The 21,059-nt window shown below is 31.2% G+C and overlaps 5 protein-coding genes across 8 annotated transcripts; 4 read left to right on the top strand and 1 right to left on the bottom strand.

The window, feature by feature from the left end:
* Positions 1-94: 94 nt before the first annotated feature.
* LOC117234269 (ionotropic receptor 75a-like) lies at positions 95-3,814 on the top strand. Its single transcript, XM_033495307.1, has 10 exons — positions 95-263; positions 342-520; positions 844-1,156; positions 1,257-1,410; positions 1,582-1,743; positions 1,979-2,193; positions 2,276-2,490; positions 2,734-3,002; positions 3,232-3,441; positions 3,596-3,814. The coding sequence occupies exons 1-10, from the start codon at positions 122-124 to the stop codon at positions 3,720-3,722; spliced, it is 1,986 nt and encodes a 661-aa protein (XP_033351198.1). The 5' UTR covers positions 95-121; the 3' UTR covers positions 3,723-3,814.
* A 608-nt stretch (positions 3,815-4,422) lies between these two features.
* LOC117234268 (ionotropic receptor 75a-like) lies at positions 4,423-8,236 on the top strand. The gene is made up of 10 exons (XM_033495306.1): positions 4,423-4,641; positions 4,842-5,107; positions 5,187-5,495; positions 5,810-5,937; positions 6,009-6,170; positions 6,417-6,628; positions 6,716-6,930; positions 7,113-7,384; positions 7,751-7,957; positions 8,023-8,236. Exons 1-10 carry the CDS (start codon positions 4,509-4,511, stop codon positions 8,114-8,116), a joined length of 1,998 nt encoding a protein of 665 aa, XP_033351197.1. The 5' UTR covers positions 4,423-4,508; the 3' UTR covers positions 8,117-8,236.
* Positions 8,237-8,890: 654 nt separating this feature from the next.
* Positions 8,891-11,613, top strand: LOC117234265 (ionotropic receptor 75a-like). Its single transcript, XM_033495302.1, has 8 exons — positions 8,891-9,172; positions 9,242-9,550; positions 9,737-9,864; positions 9,953-10,117; positions 10,233-10,444; positions 10,548-10,762; positions 10,872-11,140; positions 11,229-11,613. Exons 1-8 carry the CDS (start codon positions 9,155-9,157, stop codon positions 11,575-11,577), a joined length of 1,665 nt encoding a protein of 554 aa, XP_033351193.1. The 5' UTR covers positions 8,891-9,154; the 3' UTR covers positions 11,578-11,613.
* LOC117234264 (methionine--tRNA ligase, cytoplasmic) lies at positions 11,280-17,042 on the bottom strand. Of its 4 annotated transcripts, XR_004493494.1 has the most exons (17): positions 16,354-16,417; positions 15,998-16,152; positions 15,796-15,912; positions 15,565-15,714; positions 15,370-15,486; positions 15,187-15,308; positions 14,985-15,101; positions 14,869-14,907; positions 14,626-14,790; positions 14,264-14,540; positions 13,802-14,183; positions 13,493-13,706; positions 13,174-13,410; positions 12,389-12,707; positions 12,089-12,313; positions 11,620-11,999; positions 11,280-11,458 (listed from the first exon to the last, which is right to left on the bottom strand). XR_004493494.1 is itself a non-coding variant. In XM_033495299.1 (16 exons), the coding sequence occupies exons 1-16, from the start codon at positions 16,733-16,735 to the stop codon at positions 11,850-11,852; spliced, it is 2,889 nt and encodes a 962-aa protein (XP_033351190.1). In that variant the 5' UTR covers positions 16,736-17,042; the 3' UTR covers positions 11,764-11,849. The 4 variants fall into 4 exon arrangements, 3 of the variants coding, with proteins under 3 accessions (XP_033351190.1, XP_033351189.1, XP_033351192.1); XM_033495299.1 differs by lacking the exons at positions 11,280-11,458; positions 16,354-16,417 and adding an exon at positions 16,627-17,042 and having other exon boundaries at positions 11,764-11,999; positions 15,187-15,302; XM_033495298.1 differs by lacking the exons at positions 11,280-11,458; positions 16,354-16,417 and adding an exon at positions 16,627-17,042 and having other exon boundaries at positions 11,764-11,999.
* An 80-nt stretch (positions 17,043-17,122) lies between these two features.
* On the top strand, positions 17,123-19,744 carry LOC117234266 (N-acetylglucosamine-6-sulfatase-like). Its single transcript, XM_033495303.1, has 9 exons — positions 17,123-17,655; positions 17,723-17,782; positions 17,878-18,084; positions 18,165-18,326; positions 18,397-18,570; positions 18,631-18,832; positions 18,909-19,201; positions 19,286-19,402; positions 19,478-19,744. The coding sequence occupies exons 1-9, from the start codon at positions 17,545-17,547 to the stop codon at positions 19,643-19,645; spliced, it is 1,494 nt and encodes a 497-aa protein (XP_033351194.1). The 5' UTR covers positions 17,123-17,544; the 3' UTR covers positions 19,646-19,744.
* The last annotated feature ends 1,315 nt before the right edge of the window (positions 19,745-21,059 follow it).

Raw genomic sequence — 21,059 nt, forward strand, 5'->3', positions numbered from 1 at the left:
TGTGATTAATAAATGCAGAAATACAATATTAACGAGATAATAGAATATTCATGAACAATATTAGCGCAAGACCGACCAAACGTTGTACTGAAAACGTTCCTTCGGAAGATAATTCTGTACGATGAATCGAGTGTATTTTTCGTTGCTTTTAATAGTGCAATTAATTGCTATTTTGTGCGCTAACGAAAACAACTTCATCCGTGATTACTTTGCATTCAGAAAAGTGGAAAGAATCGTTGGATTTTCTTGCGACAACATGGAAAGTGCGTAGCGAAAGGTTTTCTATAAAGGTTCTTTTTAATTAAACACACGGGATCTTATCTTTATTTCGTTAAATACAGATAATTTTAAACTCGCAAAAACCTTCAACAATATGTACACCACGTACATTTCAATATTGAACTCTACGGATGAATCGCGATTAGATATGAAAAAAGTTTTAAGAGCGGAGTACAATTGGTTGGGCGTTTTTTTGGATTCTCGATGCGATCGTAAGAGACATACTAAAGTCCTTGTGGAAGTAAGTAATTTATACTCGGAATTTTTTCTTACTTCCATAAATGTCTGAAATATTAATATCATTATATTACTGTCCTAAATCTATTCTTGATCTTTTCTTTTCCTTTTTAAATATACCTAGTTATTTAAGAATTGTTATACCTAAAAATAATTTACATATTCATAAGAATTCAAAGGTTTAATTGCATTAAATTGTTCTAAGAAAGGGGAATTATTGTACCACTAAAGTCTTAATCTCACATGTATTGAATCATTTTCTATTTTTGTTCTAATCTCACAAGTATCAAACATTAAAATAAAGTGCATAATATCTATTGCACATAGGCAACTAAATATTCTATGTACGATGAAATGCACAAATGGTTAATTTTGGGTTCGAACCTGAGCCATGTATTGGAAATATTAAACGATGACGCGTTCACTATCTCTACCGATGTTATAATTGCTGTGCCATCAGCGAACAACTATATTTTATACGATGTGTATAATCCTTGCAAAGATCGAGGAGGGTCGATGAATGTAACGCGCTTTGGAACGTGGAGCAATAAAACTGGATTAAACGTTACCTTAAATGAATCGAAATTCGAAAGAAGATCGAATTTGCACGGGATGAAACTCAAAGTTGGGATCGTTGTAAGTTGTGCCAGTTCTTTCTATGATCATTATCCGATTAATATAATTAATGAAATTAGAATTTTATATATGGTATACTTCGACAGATAAAATAGACATTAAAGTAATCTATAAACTAAGAAATTTACAGATCGGTTTTAAACCAGAAAACATGACTTTTCACGAGATGATGCTACAATATAGCATGAAGTCAAAATATGGGCGATCGAAATTTCTCTACGTATTGTTACAACATTTGTCCGACATCTTCAATTTCACGTAAAAATTATATTGAATTCGATAAATTTATAAATTCTATTAGCAGCACAGTTTCCGTTCAACTGTATTAAATATGTGTTCTATGCACTTTAAAGACAATCGCTAAATATTAATCTGTGATTCTTTTCAAACAAAAGAATTTTTATTCATTCGTTGGTTTCTACTTTGCAGTATGGAGATCGTGCAAATAAATGCGCAAAGAAGATTCGATAATTCCGGACCTGTTTTCGCGGCTTTCAAAGAGAAACTCATAGACCTCTCGGCAAGTCCAGTAGCGATGAGGATCGGCAGATTAGATAACGGAGACATAATCGGACCGGTCTGGCCAATACGGTACATTACTACTTGCTTCTTCATACTTCTTCATACCGTTTGCTGTGTCTTGTATCTTATATGTATTCATAATGTTCTCAGAAATAGTATTTCAATGAACATGAATAATTGTCTAAGGTACAAGAATTCCTGTTGTTCTTCTTTCTTTCTTTTTTTCTGTAATTTGATCGTATCGTAATTTCACTATTCTAATCTTCTCTTCTAAATTCGGATTAATTGTATCTCATTGTCGTAGGTCGTGTTTTATGTTTCGCACGATATCATCGACGAAAATTAAACCAGGACAATTTCTGAAACCCTTGTCTGTGAAAGTATGGTATGTGATACTGGCCATGATAGGAATCGTGACAACAATTCTAGTTATCTTACTAAGATTAGAAGGCGTGCAAACTCCTACAGAGATTTATGGCCTCTCTGTTTTGCTCACAATAGGAGCTTTGTCCCAACAAGGTATATCATGAAAGAATTAATCGAACAGAATTAATCGAAGTTTTTGGATTTTTTTGACATTTGACGACATTTTTTCATTCAGGCTCTGCGTTCGTTCCAACACGTTGCGCAAGTCGTATAGCATTCCTACAAATCTTGTTCGTCGGTTTATTAATTTTGAATTATTATTCAGCGAGTGTCGTATCGAATCGTTTGAAAAACAGAGGCGAGAAGATGAACGATTCTTTGATTAGTTTGGCAAAGAGCAATATGAAACTTGCGGTGCAGCCTACGTCGTATATTCGCTCCTTTCTTCGGGTAATACCTCTTATGCAGCTACATATTTAAAAATAAAATATTTCGAAATAAAATAAAATAAATAAGATAATCTTTTAATAATTCATTTTCATGAACATAATTTTGGAATAAAATGTAACTCTCCAGGACGAATACAGTTTAATACTACTACAAATAATGTATACATATAATAGAACAAATTTTTATTGAAAAAGACTTCGTATTTAAAAAATTTTCTTCAATATTACAATTTTTATGCCATAGGTACCAGACAAAGAAGTAAGATATTTTTATGACAATCGGTGGTCGAAAATACCAGAGTCGGATAGATATTTATCACTAGAAGAAGGACTTAATCGCGTGGCGGACGGTCATTTAGCCTATCACACGATGATCGATTCAGCTTATCCTTACATCGAACAGTCGTTCACTCGCCGAAGTATCTGCGAACTTACGGAGGTTCATCTGTTGCGTGCTGTTCTCGCATTTTATGCCAGGCATCACAGCCCTTTTACTGAACTGATGAAAGTAGGGTACGAAAATCAATATACATGTAAATGTAGATCGATCTATTGAAGGTATTTCGAAACGATTCGAAAGCATCAATCGAGAGAACATGAAATTAATTAGAAAGTCGAGAAGACCAGAGTATTTAAAAATCAATTGAAATTACGTTTTATGCATAATTTCTGTAACAAATGTAAAACTCGAACGAAGATCGAATGAAACATCTTTTGAAGATACGTATGTTACTTTTTTTAGCTTGATTAAAATTCAAAACGTTGGCATTCAGAAACGCGAATTGAAGCGATGGGCGGCTAGAAAACCATTTTGCCCGATCAACCTACTTATCGCCGAACCTCTATCGATTCACGAAGCTGCGCCGATTTTCATGTTCTTGTGTATCTCGCTGGTTCTATCGATTCTCATTTGCATCGTTGAGAATATCGTCTTCTGTCTTTTCCCAGCACGGTAAATTACAAATTTAATTTAAGAGAATTTAATATACCAAACGTATACGTATTAAATTCTCAATTTTTGTACAATAAGTAACATTAATTAATTAGTTAATATTATTCCACCTATGTAGGATGGTATAAAAACTATTCAAAATAATCTTTTTTAGACTTCCAAGTTTCATGATGGAGAAGAAACGCTTGATCGACTGGACTTCGCCTCTGCTATATTTACGAAACGTGAATCAGTCTCTGAGAAACTTTTTTAGTAAATGGAGCCCTTTTCAAAATCCCTAAAGTTTACCCATTGCCGCGATATAATTGCCATAAGCGCGAATTTGCTGATTAGTCGCTAGAACAACTACGAAGGATTCTCTACCAATTATTATAGATAACACATACGGTATTCTATTACATTTAATTATTAGATTTTCTCAAACATATAAAACCTTAATCACGCGTAGTTTCCTCAAAATATTAAAGCAAAATATACATTTAAATATGGTCAGATCTTGAATTAATTATCGATATTGATTACGATATTGTAGCTTGTTTACTATTATCTTCAATCGAGTAATTAATTTTTAAATCCGTTGCCTTTCCTGTTCTCTTCCAATACGATACCATTAATATCTAGCTTGTCGTGAAATTCATATTTTAGGCAGCCTTTGACAGGAAATGAATAAAACACCGTGACACAGATGAATAATAATAATGCAAGTAATAACGCGGTCGATCTGTAACCAGGAATTCGATCAATAACGAGACTTAGCTTGTTTCCATTGGAACTGTCGCGTTGCGAATGGACGTTCGAATGAATGATTGATTAATCGAGCTGTATGCATTCCTTTTCGTGACTCGAGCAATTTGCCAAATTACACGAAATCGTTCGACAAGCTTGTCTTTCAGCGGAATCCCAAATGATACGTCCTGCATTATTATTATTAATATTATTATCATCATTATAATGTGATGCAAAAGTAATATTATAAAATAACGTAATAGAAAGGCAGGCGATGTCGAACGATTCGATGTGATGTTAATATTCGAACAGAATTCTTGGTTCGAGAAAAGAATAGTATAATGTATACCGTCTTGTTCGTTTTATTGCAATTCGTTTTAATTTCGAACGCGCAGGATCATGTATTCATCCGAGATTATTTTGTGTATAAAAAAGTACGAAATGTCGTAGGATTTTCTTGTGGCGATATTGTAGGTAAGCAACTCTTTCGTTGATTATTTAGAAATATGATATACGTAGCGCATTTGATATTAAAGTGTCATAAAACGTCTAAAATACTGAACTGATAAATATATATGAAATAAATTAGTATTATCACTCTCAGTTTTCTTAGAAGCTTATAAACAGCGATTCATATATTGACGAATTATATAAATGGAATTATTTTCCAATACAACGTAATGTAAATGTGAAAATTCTCTCTTTGGAGAAAATGATTGTTCGAAGAAATGTAGTATCTAGGCAAATTCATATAACAGTGCGATATATAGGTGACTTCAATCTTCTGAAAACGCTAAGCACCACTGGCATATTTACGATAATAAGAGAGCCCAGCGTGAAAATCGACTTCCGTAGGTTTATGAGAAGCGAAACTTGGACAGTAGGTGTCGTAATCGATTTGCGTTGTCGCAATGAGACCGCCGTACGAATTTTCGCTGAAGTAAGAGAAACTTCGTTTTTCACGATCATAACGATAATCGTTTGACAATGAATATCAATTGATTTTTATTTGAATTCAGAGCTCGAAATATCGAATGTACGATTACTCGTACAATTGGTTAGTGTTGGGCTCGGATTACAATAACAGTATTCCTTTCTTGAACGATACTGCTTATAACATAGTAACTGATGTTGTTCTTGCTATAACGAACAAAAATGGCTATGATCTGTACGATGTTTTTAATCACTGCAAATATCGTGGTGGTGCGTTAAACGTTACTGAGCTTGGTACCTGGCATCGTGAGTCTGGATTGAAAGTTTTCTTAACGCAACCATTAATTAGTAGAAGGGCCAACATGCACGGCATGAGATTAAAAATATCTGGTGTGGTGAGTTCATCTATCGATTCCTGTAGACTTTTACATTTTCTCCTGGATTTTTTTTCAATGCCGAACTTGCTTAATTTACGAATGTTCTTTATCAGCTGTAAACGATAGTTTACACATTTTTCGGACGGTTTTTTAAAGAAAATACAATGCACTAAAATTTTTAATTAATCGGAAACAAATACATTTATCGCTTAGTTATTAATATTGAGCGTAGAGGGGCTGTATAAGGGAGCAACATTGACAGTTTATCAAACGTTAATTAACGCTAGTTGAAATCAATAATTATGTGTTATCTCGAATTATATTATGCGTAGATTCAATACAGACCAAAAAATATGCGTCTCGAGGATTACATGCAAGACATAAATACGAGATCGTTGGATAGTATGCATAAATTTGTACACGCTATGATTTTGCATACAGGAGATCTTTTTAATTTCAGGTATTATATTCGATACTAATCGTTCGTTGACGCAGCGAATTTTATCTTTTCTTCTTTTTTTTTTTTTTTAGCGTCCATGCCTCGGAAATAATTTATTGGGACCGACACAGCGTGCATGGTTTGATTTTCGAATTCTTACGGTCGAATTACATCGATTTTGCTAGTAATCCAAGAATTATGGTGTCTGAACGATTGGATTACGCTACTCTAATCGGCGCAGCATGGCCAATTAGGTGAGACAATACCCGACATATTAACTAAAGGCGATAAATAAATTATATCCAATATGTATATTTTCTATTAATCGTATCAGATATAGTGAATAGTATGGTAAATGTGTCGTCAATAGCGATATATAAATTACGAAAATCTTATAACTTAAATTACCTACAAAAACTTGCTTAGTCCCTCTCCGTTTAATGTCTACAACCCGAGAAATGTTCGATGATACCTAATAGAAGAATTATATCTCTGGCCAGACCCTGTTTCATGCTGCTATCGACTTCAACGAATAAGATCAAGTTAGAAATCTTTTTGAAACCCTTCACACGGCAAACGTGGTACGTGTTTGCTGTTTTCGGATTATTTTCCGTATTCGTTATGAAGATGATAATGAATCGCGAAGATATTGGCAAGAGAGAAAAATATTCAGGAGCGGTGGTGCTGTCGATAGGAATCGTGTCTCAACAAGGTGCATATGAAAGATATCAATCGGAAGCTAAATTATCAAATACGTGGAAAGATCAAAATCTATTAAAACTATTTGAAATTTCGATAGGTGCAAATTTTTTGCCGAAACGTTTACCAAGCCGTATAGCGTTATTTCAAATAATTATACATAGCTGGATAATGTACAATTATTACTCTGCCAGTATTGTCTCGGCTCGATTGAGCGAACCCCTTGATATGATGGAAGATTCTGTAACTGTTCTTGCTGATAGTAATCTAAAAATTGCTGCGGAAGCCGTACCATATCTAAACTACTTTTTATACGTAAGTTTAATTACTACGTTTAAGTAAAAAATTAATTTGTCACAAATTGAAACTTCGAATTAAATATGACAATGTTTTCTGGCTTTAAAATTCTATGTAATCAAAGAATCCTTTAAAGTGATAGGAAAGATTGTTTAAGGCAAATGAAATCAATATTACGATATCAATGATATTATCAACAGAAACTGAACTGGGAATCGGATTATTTTCGCAAGAAACGCTGGGATCCTCTGCCAGAATCAAAACGATATCTCCCAATAGAAGAGGGTATCAGACAAGTCGGTCAAGGAATTTTAGCGTATCATACAGATCCTAATACAGCTTACCCTTACGTCGAAAGAATGTTCGATTCAAATAAAATCTGCGAATTGACGGAGATTCATTTGTTCAAACAATCGGTGATGGGAATGTACGCCAGTCACAATGGACAGTTCATTGAGATAGCAAAAATTGGGTGAATAATCGTAGCATATATTTCTTTCATTTAATAATTAGATTATGTGTGTGTATGTGCGAATTTTCATGTATTTATCAAGTACTCAATTTATTTCATTTTGCCCCTTTTTGGTTTTAACGTATAAAGCATATTCTTCATATTCTAATATAATTTAATTATGGAAATACGTCAATGTTGCTAAACTGTTAGTTACACAAATACAACAATACATTCGGATCTCTGCTTGATTTTCATTTTTACTAAACTATTTTTACAACTAAAGAGTTGTCTTCATAAAAATATAAATTTCCATAGACATTCGCCGACTATTAATGACTATCTTTACTTAATATTTTAAAACTAACTTACTTGTCTTTTCTCTAGGTTGACAAAGATGTTTAATACTGGCCTTCGTAATCGGCAAATCAAACATTGGTCATCGAGGAAGCCACAGTGTCAACCCGACACTTTGTCCACAAGGAGCATCACGATCTACGAAACTGCTCCAGCTTTGATTTTATTGGCATTCGGAATGCTCGTAGCTGGAATCATTTGCATCGTGGAAAATATTGTTTACAATCATACGATGAAGTGAGTTATTTCACTTTGTGCACGATCGTAAATATGGAAATAAAAATTTATTTTATACTTCATAGGAGTATGGAGAAAAGTGCACGAAAGAGAAGCGAAGCGAAAGGAAGTTTCAGCAGTAGCAACAGCAGACGTAACTTATTAGATATAAATCCATAATATTCGTATTGGTTTTTGATTCGATAAAAAAGTAGAATTTCGATTAGTAAGCTATTTCAATTAACTTATAAAATTAAAAAATGAAATAAAAGAACTAGTTATATGATGTATATATTTGTTTGCAAGGGATCAACATTCTTTTTGACATAGAAATTGTAAATTTTGAAATATAAGTAAAATTAGTCGATTAACTATTGATCTGATATAGTCATTATCGGATATTACTAGACTACTATGCTATAAAACAGTTCAGAATCACGAGCGGTTTCGTTTTCTAAAGAGCCATCACGTCAAACCTGACATGTTTTCTCATGAAAAATAAAAGAACGGAAAGGAAGGACTGCCAGGGACTGTAGCACGAATACTCTACTTGTAGTCGTTCGATTTGCAATCGTGAATAAAGGCTAACAACAGTAGTGTCATGCGCTTTTACAATTTCTTTTATTTACAGTTAATCGTTGCACTGTACGCAAGTAAAATGGATATGATTCGTGATTATTTCGTTTTTAAGAATGTTGGTAGAGTGGCTGGATTTTCCTGCGGAGAGATCGAAAGTAGGTAGTTTTCATTCTGTGAAGCAAGTTTCTCAATTTTTTAAAATAAAATAGTATTTTTAAAAGAGCAAACATTAAATAAAAGATATTTCAAAGGTATCGTTTTAAATATTATTACATTCTCAGATTTTTCTTAATTTAAAATTATTTTTACATTCAGAAAATTGAAATTATCGATTGAAAAATATTTTTTGGTTCAAGAAAATTTCGTGACAATTCATACACATAATTAAACAACAATTTCATTGCGTATTATTTCATACGCATTCGTATATTTTCGTTCCATTTTTAAAATTACACCGTACATAATAAATATTTACATGCAGATGATTATCAGATCGTTAAACTTCTCAATGATGCTGGGATTGGGGTGTCCATAAATCAATTTGCATCGACAATCGATATATCCCGATTTTTGCACAGTATTTATTGGAATTTAGGTATATTCTTGGACCTACAGTGCTCAATCGCGGACAAAGATGTAATGGAACTTTTCTACGAGGTATTATATTGCTTAAATCATGTTACACTTCTTACATTTGATGATTGATACACAAAAATTACTATTTAGACCTCGACCCATTACATGTTTGATCATTTGCATCAATGGTTGATCGTGGGAGAAAATATGAGCCATACTGTCAACTTATTAAACGACAGTACATTTAGTATCATCACGGATATCGCGATTGCTATACCAAGGGATGATGAGTACATTTTATATGACGTATATAATCATTGCAAATCTTGCGGTGGTTTGTTAAATGTTGCGGAACTTGGTACCTGGTCTAGGAACGATGGATTACAGATTACTCTGCGGTCAAATAAATTTTCCAGAAGATGGAATTATCATAGGATGAAGATCAAGATTGCTGGTCTTGTAAGTTGAAATAAATATATCTAAAAAAATGGCATTGCTTAGATAGTAAGATATTAATTTTATAAAATTAATATAAATTAAACTCTCAAAGAATTAAACTGAAGCAATATAACATTTACATTTAGAAATTCATTGTTTAAAATATTTGTTTAGATCCATTTACCTTAGTGATACTTTTATACATAGGTAACAGTTAAACCTAAGGATCAAGATTTGGTGGAATATCTACGAGAAAAGAATGATATACGCACGGACAATTGGTCTAAGTTTGGATTTGCTATCATGGAACACGTTCGAGATCAATTCAATTTCACGTAATTTTTCAACATTTTCAGATTATATAATGTTATGATTTTATGCAATATTATGGTTTTCTCCGTCTATCACATAACCTATTTTTAGCTTTGAGGTGATAAAACTGGATCATTGGAGGAAAAATGATAGCAGTTTTGGACCATTGATAGCTGGCCTTCACGATGACATCTATCACATGGGATATTTTCCATCGATTTTGACTATCGAAAGACTCAATTATGCAAATGTAATTACGCAAGTTTGGCCCGCAAGGTACCATATTTTTCAAGTCAAGTTATGAAAATATACATTGAGCATTATAAACATATTTAATCAATAATATTCAGTATATGAAAGTATAAAATAATTCTTTAAATATGTTTTACAGAACCTGCTTTATGTTTCTTACTGTACCTTCGTCAAAAGTGGACATGAACCTAATCTTCAGACCATTCTCACGAAATGTTTGGTACATGATCCTTTTATTAATAATCGTCATAATTTTCGCTATGTGGATAATTTTTAAACTCGAAAAAGATGCTATTTACTCTGATTATGGGTCCACACTTCTCATTATTGCCGCTGCATTAAGTCAACAGGGTCTGTTAATAAAAAATTTGTTATAAATCGTATAACATTGTTCGTATAATAATGTTCATTTATTAAAATGGAATAAAAAATGGAACTTATATTTTAATTACAGGATTACCATTTATTAGCAATCAATCTTCTAGTCGTGTTGCTTTTTTTCATACAATGATCTTTGGTCTACTTGTATATAACTACTACTCAGCAGCAATAGTATCCAGCCGGCTGAATGCACCATTAGATAAAATGAACGATTCATTGTATTCATTAGTAAAAAGTAAAATGAGTCTTGCAGCGTTTAAGGATATATATTTCAGTGTTTTATTGCAAGTGAGTTTTAATTTTGCATGCTATCGAAAACAAACTTTTGTTTGTAATTTCGTTTCTATCATACGGATAGTTAAACATTAATTATTCATAACCGGAAAAATATTTCTAGTCTTCTGCGGAAGATGTTCAATATTTTCAGAAACACTGGGAAACTATACCACAAAAGAAAAGATTTCTTTCGATAGAGGATGGTGTGGAAAAAATGAAGAACTTAAGATTTGCTTATCACGCGGAGCCCGATAACGTTTATCCATTTATAGATCGTAATTTTGATAAAGAAATGATTTGTCAGCTTACCGAAGTACATTTACTTCGTCCTTGTTCGTTAGGTTTATGGTCAACTCAACATAGTCCATTTCAAGAAATAACAAAAATAGGGTAAGAAAACTTCATAAGAATAAGTCCACAAAAGTTACATGTAGTATATATTTTTCTAAACGGTTTAGTAATTATATAATTGTTGTAGTATTCTTAAGATATCCACTTCGGGGATTCGGAAGCGAGAAGTGTCACATTGGAGTTACAGAAAACCTTATTGCAACAAAGATAAATATCATGTATCTAGTGTAACTATTCATGAAGCGATACCAGTTATACTTGTTTTATGTTTTGGCATCATTTTATCAGCTGTTATTTGTTTCATCGAAAATGTAGTTTTCCGCAAATTAAGCACAAAACAGGAACAAGTAAAAAAATCTGAAAGTCGATTAAAAAAACGTAATCAGAAAAATATTATACCAAGGATTAAAACTACGGTAAAGACAAAAATATCTATTCGTGTAACTAACAAAAAAAAATTTTTTTCTAATAAATAAAAATTTTCATTAGAAAATAAATGAATTATGTTACTTCTTTACCTTTGGTAGAAGAAGTTATGTGAGTTACAATTTTATAACTTTTTACCCGATGTACAAATTAATTTTATTAAATAAACTATATGGATTACATTACTTAAATATGAAAATACTATGTGGTATTATTCCGAAGTGCGTACGTTGCAATAAGAAATGTATAATGACTTTTTATTATATGAAACCTCCATAGATTTTACTGATGTGAAATGTATACATGTTGATTAGCAATTTGCTTATTTCTTTTTCTTCGATTTTTTGTCAGTCGGAGCTGCAGCTGTTCCAGTGAGATCTCCTAATTGTTTTTTGAGTTTCAATAATTTTTCTACTTCTGGTTGCCATACAGATCTTTCTTCTTTAGCTTTCAATTGACGTACAAGATCGCCCTAAAAGTAGAAACATCAATTGCACAAAAAAAAGAATAATTGAAAAACTGAACATTTAATAAGTCCATAAATATAATATTTTATTGTACCTGTTTAGCGATGGCCGCTTCCAAACTTGCTACGTCCATTGCAACATCTCCATTTTGTTCAGGTACCGAAACCGTTTCAGGTTTTTTACTTTTCGATTCAGAGGATTTATTTTTTTCATTTATGAAATCAGGCAGCTTTTTTTTCAAAGCTGAGAGAATTTGAATTTGACTGGATGGCCATCCACTTTTATCGAACTTGGCCTTTAGTTTTTTAACTTTATTGTCCTAAAAATAAAGAAATGTATAACATATGTGACTAATGCATTAAATTTAGCAAAATTGCTTAAAAAATTCACTAACCATTTCTGTAATTGCACTATCCAATAATTTTACATCTCCGCTACTGCTACTTGTAGTTTCTTGCTTACCAGCATACTTTCTTCTTAATATTTCTACATCTTTATCCTCTATTTTTTTAAATAGCGGAGATGGTTTACCAATTTTATGTCCTGTGGGAAGTATGCTTGTGATAACGTCAGGTATATAGCCATAGTTATTGGTTTGCAATCCTAACTGGGATCTTAATTCGCGGGCGGTGCATGGCATGAATGGAGCCAAAAGGGCTGATAAAAGACATGCCAAGTTACAGCAAATACCGATGATCGTTCCAGCTCTTTTTCTACAAACAATAGAAAAAAGCACAAAATTACGCTATGTTTAAACTAAAAATAATGACGCCACTTAGTTCTATTAAGCGAGTGTTATTCATAAGTACTGTAACAGACCTGTACAACATAATTTAATATATGAAAGTTGATTAACAGTCACAGTCAATTAACAGGACTTACTTTACAGCATAAAATTAAGTCATGTAACAGCAACATAAATCATGTAATCCTCACTGAACAAGGGTACCTAGGAAATAAAGATATTCTAATCTCTAATATAATAAATTATTTTACATGATATGAATTCCCACTAATTGAAACGAAAGTAATAGAATAAAATGGGGACAGCATGCAACAACATCTAAAGATTTAATGGCTTAAATATACAAAATATTTGTATGAAAACATGTAAAGGCCTACAGTACACTTACGAACGGCATAATCTCATTATGTAATTAAAACGGACATAGCACTTACTTATCATTATCTGTTCCTTTAATTTTCACCCATGGCTCTTGGAATTGCATGTATTGATTTCCATGTTTTGAAATTGCTAAAACGTTTTTCAAACCATCACGTAATTTAGCTTGTTCCAAAGCATGTATATAAGATGATAATTCACGTTGAGCTAATGCCAGTAATATTAAGTCATCTTCCTGAAGTTCTATCGGCGGTATCTTAGAATCAAAGTATTTTTCCGCAAATACTAGAGCCCTATTTATTAAAAGCAGTCTTTGAAAACATTACTAGAAATAAAAATCAGAATTCATACCATTTACCATAAAAAAACAAATACCTATTAACAAAATTTCCAAAATTGTTTAATAATTCACTATTATTTTTAGTCGCTAAATCCACCCAATTAAAATTCGAATCTTGTGTTTCGGGTCTAACATATGCAAGATAAAATCGCCAAACATCAGCCGGTATACCTGTATCCCTAGCATCAGTTCCAAATACTCCGATACCTCTCGATTTAGAAAACTTTGTATCTTCATAATTGAGGTATTCTAGAACCAGGTTAAATCATTAATAATTAATTGTTTATATAGAAAAGTACTTAACAATACATAATTCTTTTGTCTTTAATATATTAAATGTATACCTGTTGCCATTAAATGCTTCATCAATGTATAACCTTCATTAGCTGCTAATAAATAAGCAGGGAACATAATTGCGTGAAATGGAACATTGTCCTTTGCCATAAATTGGTATAGATCAACTTGTACATCTGTAGGCTTCCACCATTGTTGGTATTCCTTCGTATATCTTTTTGTAATACTGATATAACCAAAAGGAGCGTCGAACCAAACGTAAAATACTTTATTTTCAAAACCTTTTATTGGAACAGGTATTCCCCATTTTAAATCTCTTGTTATACATCGTGGTTTAAGTCCATCACGTAGCCACGGTTTTGCAACCACTTTTGCAACGCTTGACCATCCCTTTTCTACTGTTGAGGACCACTCTTTTAACTTGTTTTCTAACTGCAAAGTAATATTTTCTTCATTGAAATATGATATACTTATAATAAATAATGTCATAGGTATCATAAACAAATTCTTACCTTCGGTAAATCTAAGAAGAATTGTTGCGACTTTTTAACAATAGGTCTATTACTACATACTTTACATCGCGGAGATATAAGATCCGTTGCATTCACCAAATGACCGCATCCATCACACTGATCGCCACGTGCATCTTCATATTTACACCTTGGACAAGTTCCTTCTACAAATCTATCGGCCAAGAATCTATCACAGGACTCGCACAGAAGCTGATCTACAATTTCACTTAATACATATCCTTCTGATTTAATTTTTAAGAAAAATGATTGTACAATTCTGGAATATAAAATATTATATTAGTTAATAGCTAAATAAATTGTATTTTAAATCAATTAAGCAGCTAATACGAATTTCATCTTACTCTGTTTGTTCTGGTGTAGTAGTACGACCAAAATAGTCAAACCCAATATTAAACCATCGATAAACATCATTATGTATGTCAAAAAATTTATCACAAATATTTTGGGGTGTCGTTTTCTCTTCCAAAGCTTTAGCTTCTGTAGCAGTACCATATTCGTCAGTACCACTAAAAATTTGTATCATTTTTATTATAAATGATTATTTAATTTTTATATTATATCATGTGGAAAAAGGTGGTACATACCTAATAAAAAGGGTATTATAGTTTCTTTGTCTGCAATATCTGTAAAGAAGAAAGTTATTTAAAAATATGTACATTTGTATGATACTGTTATAAGACCTACTTATTAAGAAACACACCGGGCAAAAATATCAGCAGAAAGAACACAACCAATAATATTTCCTAAATGAGGAACATTGTTGACATAAGGTAAAGCTGATGTTATTAAAATATTTTTTTCTCCTTTTTTTGGCAATCTAAAAATTATGGATAAATTTATATTAATTGTGTAAGTATTATTTCCTTTAAGATAAAATCATTTATATGTACATTCAAACGTACACAGGATAAGGAAAGGTTTTTACATCAAGATATGATTTAGAAGACCAATTGCTTGAAATATTTTGTATTTCTTCCTGATTAACTGCTTCCATTTCTTTTTCTTTAGTTGGACTAAGCTGCAACTAATAGTTGATATCAGATGTAGAAAAATATAAAGTATATACATATTAATAGCAAACTTACATCAGCTGGTTTAGAAGGTTTAGGATTTGAACTAGTATTAACAGGAAACCAAGATACAGCTTGAATACTGAAAATTGCTTTTGAGCCCCTTTCAAATTTGTATTCTTCAATGGAATCCTAGAACAATCAAATATACAAATATTATTAACTTTGACACTAACATCAATATAAAACATAAAATTAATGATAAAAGACCTGTATAACTGGCAGCAATTCAATACTGGATATCCAATTTTTAATTGATAAATATTTTTTATTTAATTCATTTCCAATTTCTGTGACCATTACTGTAGACCATAGAGTTACCCAAATACATATATCTGCCAATGATAAGTCATTATTATCCTAAAATAATTTCAATAAAACTTTAATTTTGTAACAATAATTTGACTAATATCACACTAATGCTATTTTATTATGAATTACCTTAATTAAGTACTGTTTGTCTTCTAACGCATTATTAAGTTCTCTTAATAAGGACCATAAACATGACTTTTGTGTGGTTTTGTAAATTCCTGTATTACCATAAAATGCTATAGCTGGCTGTAAAGTGTATGATGTTTATAATATTCTATTAATTTATATTATTATATACATAAACACTCATAATTAATTTATTATTCTTTACCTGTAACCGAGATATTTCCCATTCCAACCATTTATTATTAAGGAGTTTTGACTCTTGAGATGAAGAAGGTACTATGAGCTGCATTGCTGCATTAGTACTAAATAGTACTAACCCAGATGAAAGTTCAATAGAAGGTAAACGGCTCAAAAAGCCAACTATACATAAAATGAGAAGACTCACTTTATATTAACTGATATACTGAAATGACTTAAAAATCACAATAAATCTCTGGTTTAAGTGGTCAATTTAAATTATATTTTTTCATTGAATATATGATTTATAATATCAAAAGCCATTTTCTGGTGTCATGTAATGATTATTGAATGAACAATCATCGAACAACAAAATATACCTACTTTAATAGTAAGATGTTATTCCAAATGGAAATCAAAATATCTTATCACTCTAATTTCAAGGATAGTAAGATAATGATATGGAAACATAAATGATATGATAAATACATATATATTAAACTCTGCTAATTAAAAATTCTAGATTGTTTAAAGAATTTGTAAAAGGTCAATGAATTTTAAAATGATGAAAGCAACCTACAAGTGAAACAAACATATGGTATTTCATCATATGATCAGAAATCGGATTACTTGGGGCGGAAACATTAAATTTCTTACCTTTTGGCTGTACCGTTTTTACGGTAACAGCATATTGTGCTACTTTAGCTGCAATTACTAACTTTAAAGTATTCGGATTGCCCTCGTTCGTTGAAATATTCATTTTCATTAATAAGTTAATAAATATTCACAATAAATAGATGAAAATATTTTCAGCACACAACCGACACATGTGAGCGACAAGTAAATGCAGTCTGTAAGCAGATACCATGAACAATTTCACAGCACATTGCCAATCTATTCGAAACTAACCTCATTCTACTAACCTCAAAAGTTTAAATACACTTTGTCATTCATATTACTCATTTAACAAAATCCATTAGAATGTTTTTGGTTATGTAGAACGAAATCACACAACGAATAATTGTTCATTCGTTTAATATAACGTAATATAAAATTGAAGATACACTAAATGACAGTTGGTAATACCGAAAGTTGTTATTGCATCTACGAGCATTTTAATTCTAACGTTTAACATTCATTGCAAGAGCTTTTTGCTAATAAAATCTATAAATTTAAGCACAGTGACATTTTTATCTTTAAGTATTTTTCTTTCATACAGTGCTTAATAAATATTTTCATACATAAGTACATATAGGTACAAATTTAGTGAATAGTGGTATCCTTTGGCGTGAATTGTATATATTATTAAGGAGAATTTGATTCTGTAGTGAAGTTTAATCAAGTTTAACATTTGAATTCTACAGCAATATTAATTTATTATTAATATTATTTAATGTCAAATGATATATAACATAGAATATAAATTTAATTTACATAATATTTCTTATAACAGTTTTTCTTATAAAATTTTATTTTTTCTTGTAAATCGTGCGAAATAAGTTTAGGGGAATACCCTTATTTCTATTTATATCTTGCATTTTTATGTATTTTCAATTATTTAGAATTTAAAAGAAAATGACTATTTTTTTAACTTGTATATTTGTAAGTTGTATATTCTTATCATACTGTGCAGAAAACATTGTACTAATTATTGCTGATGATTTGGATATATTTCTTGATGGCATGGTAAATATGAAAAAAAATAGAAATACAAAATGAATAAACATACGAACTAATTAATTGTTATTTTTAGACACCAATGCAAAGTACACTGGAATTAATTGGGAATAAAGGTGCAACATTTTCAAATTGTGTAAGATGGAAATTTAATTTCTTAATAAATAATTATTAATTAGGACCATGTTTAACATTAAAGTATATTAATAAAATATTTCTTTTAATAATTAGTTCGTCGCTTCACCTATTTGTTGCCCAAATAGAGCATCAATTTTAACTGGAACATATCAACATAATCATTTGATAATAAATAATTCAATTAGTGGAGGATGTAACAGTATTGAATGGCAAAAACTACAAGAACCAAATACATTTGCAGCGCACTTGAAAAAAGAAATGCTTTATAGAACTTTTTATGGTGGAAAATATTTAAATCAGGTACATATCTACAAAATATTATAAACTGTAATTAGTTGAACATAAAGTGTTTCTAATTTAATTAAAAAAATGTTATGGAGTATGGAGAAAAAATAGTAGGTGGATCTTCTCATGTACCAGAAGGATGGGATTGGTGGGTTGGACTTATTGGAAATTCAAAATATTATAATTATTCCTTATCTATTAATGGGACTGAAAAAAAATTTGGTAGTGAACCAAATGATTATCTTACTGATGTAATTGTAAGTATGGAAAAATCATGTGTACATATGTACATACTTTTATAGTATATTTAAAATTATCTTCTTTCAGAGTGATCTGGCAATAGATTTCATTAAGGCACATAATTCAAATAGTGAACCATTTCTTATGGTTTTAGCACCGCCTGCACCTCATGCACCTTTTATACCAGCAATGAGGCATATTGATAAATATAAAGATGTAATAGCTAAAAGAACACCTAATTTCAATACACAGACTCAAATGGTATAAAATATTTTTCATACAAATTTTGATGTCACTATGTTAAACTGTATTATTTAATAGGACAAGCATTGGCTAGTACAAAGGGGGCCATCTCCACTTCCTGATAATTTATTGCCTAAGTTAGATGAAATCTATAGAAGGAGATGGGAAACATTGCTAGCTGTTGATGAACTTGTAGAGAATGTATATGAAGCTTTAAAAGTGGGAAATCTTTTAAATAATACTTATATTATATTTACATCAGATAATGGATATCATATTGGTAGTATATTTTGCGTTTAAATAAATTTTAACATAAACCAGATATGAATTAAAATGGATTGTACATACTATTTTAGGCCAGTTCAGTATGCCGATAGATAAACGCCAACCATATGAAACAGATATTAAAGTTCCATTATTAATACGAGGTCCTGGAATTACACCATCAAAGATTGTTGCACCTGTTAGCAGTGTTGACTTATTTGCAACAATTTTAGGAATAGCTGGTATACAACGTCCATCTGATGGAATGTCATTTTTAAAAAAGATATTGCCAAAAGATAGAACTCTCTTAATAGAGTATAGAGGAGAAAGATCTAAAGGTATTCCATCCTCAGGTTGTCCAAGTGATTATGATCCAAATCTTACAGTATGTATTAGATATATAAGAACAGTTGTATGCAAAATGTATATGATATAAATTTTATTTTTGCGGAATTTATTATTTTCACAGTTATGTTCCAAAGATATGGCATGCAAATGTCAAGATGCTGCAAATAATACTTTTAGTTGCATACGACGTGTATCTCCAAAATTTAACAATATTTTCTGTATCTTTGAAGACGATAAGGTACTGTTAATAATAAGAATAATAAAGTAACATAAAAATAAAGTAATTATTAATGACATTTGTTGTTTTTTATAGCATTATATTGAAGCATACAATATAACTACAGATAAGTATCAACTAGAAAATATTGGATATACCATGAAGCGTCATCATAGATACAGATTGAGGAAAAGTCTGAAAAGAATGAGTATTTGTAAAAACGAAGATTGTATTGTTACAAATATGGAAAACATATATGTTTAAGTCTCAATGTATTATAGATTTCATTAGTATATCTTATTTGACTATATACATTTTAAATTTATAATATGAGTGTCTGTATAAAGATCTTTTATTATGTAATTAGTGAAATATTTATTAAATCCAATATTCATTTTCTTACGAATTTATTTTATGTTTAATATATCTATAAACGTATGAACCATTAAATATGAACCATTAAAAGTTGGAAATGCCGACGGCCGTCTTACTTCGAATTACTGCATTTATGGAAATCATGAGCGAAGAATACGCCGCGAATCTGGATATAAGAATAACTCGTCTTGCTTCCCGGGAACCTCGGGCAAACTGTTTTCTTAGCAAATATTTTTATTAAAGCCCCGCGGTTCGAATATCTGAATAGCAATCGCGCTATTCGGGGGTGGAGAAAAAGAAAACTGAATGAAGACAGAACGTAGAAATATGCTTTTGCCATATCCATAAATTTAATCTATTAAAACGTTTTGAATCGTTTAAGGATTTATGAAATATTGTGATAGTAAAATTATCCTGTAAATTATTAAGATCGACGTCAAAAAATATTCTGTCATTTTCTATATTTTATGCTTTAAAGAATAAAATTTTATAATTTGTTTTCAACAAATATTGGTTAATAAATTTTTAAACTTATACAGACTCTATTCTTCTGACCCTAAACGACGGGGATAACTATAGGGCAAAGTGGCACGATTTGATGCTTTTCAGTGCCAAGCACCGTAAGAGACATCCTTTCATGTTGCATAAAAGAACGTTGGAATGTTTGTACACACGTTAACCACTCTATAGGCTGTTTAATCGTTTGCACAGATGGTAATTTAAGATAATATGATGTCCATACAATTACACAAAAATCAATATAAATTGAAAATACCATTACAATCAATAACTATTTGTATTTCAATTTTCGTAATCGATAATATGGATCAACTTTTATGGATAACACGATAACTCTGAAAAATATTTACGAAATGAAATGAATTTCGAAATACATACAACACAATTCCAAGAATAAATTTTGTTTCAAAATTAATATTAACAGCGTAAAACATCCGACCAGAGGAATTTACGAGTCGAATTATATCATAGTGTGTTTCACTCGAAAAGAGGCACAGCTGAAAATGCAGCATTGAAAAAGAGAGTTTGCGGGTGTTTCGGCAAACAGCATGAATCCCTGCTCGATCGATCGGGTGGAGGATTAACAGGCCTCGGCACGAATTGTGAAGTCGTTACATCGTCACTGAGACGTGTAAGTCGGCTTGCGAAAAGTCCTTTTTTTCTTCTCTCTTCATTGATCGCTAGAGCGAGTGATCGCTTCCTTGTGCATTAGGATCAATGGCTTTCGTTGGCTTCCGAGTTTTGGATTTTAGCTTTCCTGCCCCCCGGAGATTTTGGTCCTGTT

This window comes from Bombus vosnesenskii, unplaced genomic scaffold (genome assembly GCF_011952255.1).
Source record: "Bombus vosnesenskii isolate JDL3184/JDL3185 unplaced genomic scaffold, Bvos_JDL3184-5_v1.1 scf7180000013304, whole genome shotgun sequence".
Classification (NCBI taxonomy): domain Eukaryota; kingdom Metazoa; phylum Arthropoda; class Insecta; order Hymenoptera; family Apidae; genus Bombus; species Bombus vosnesenskii.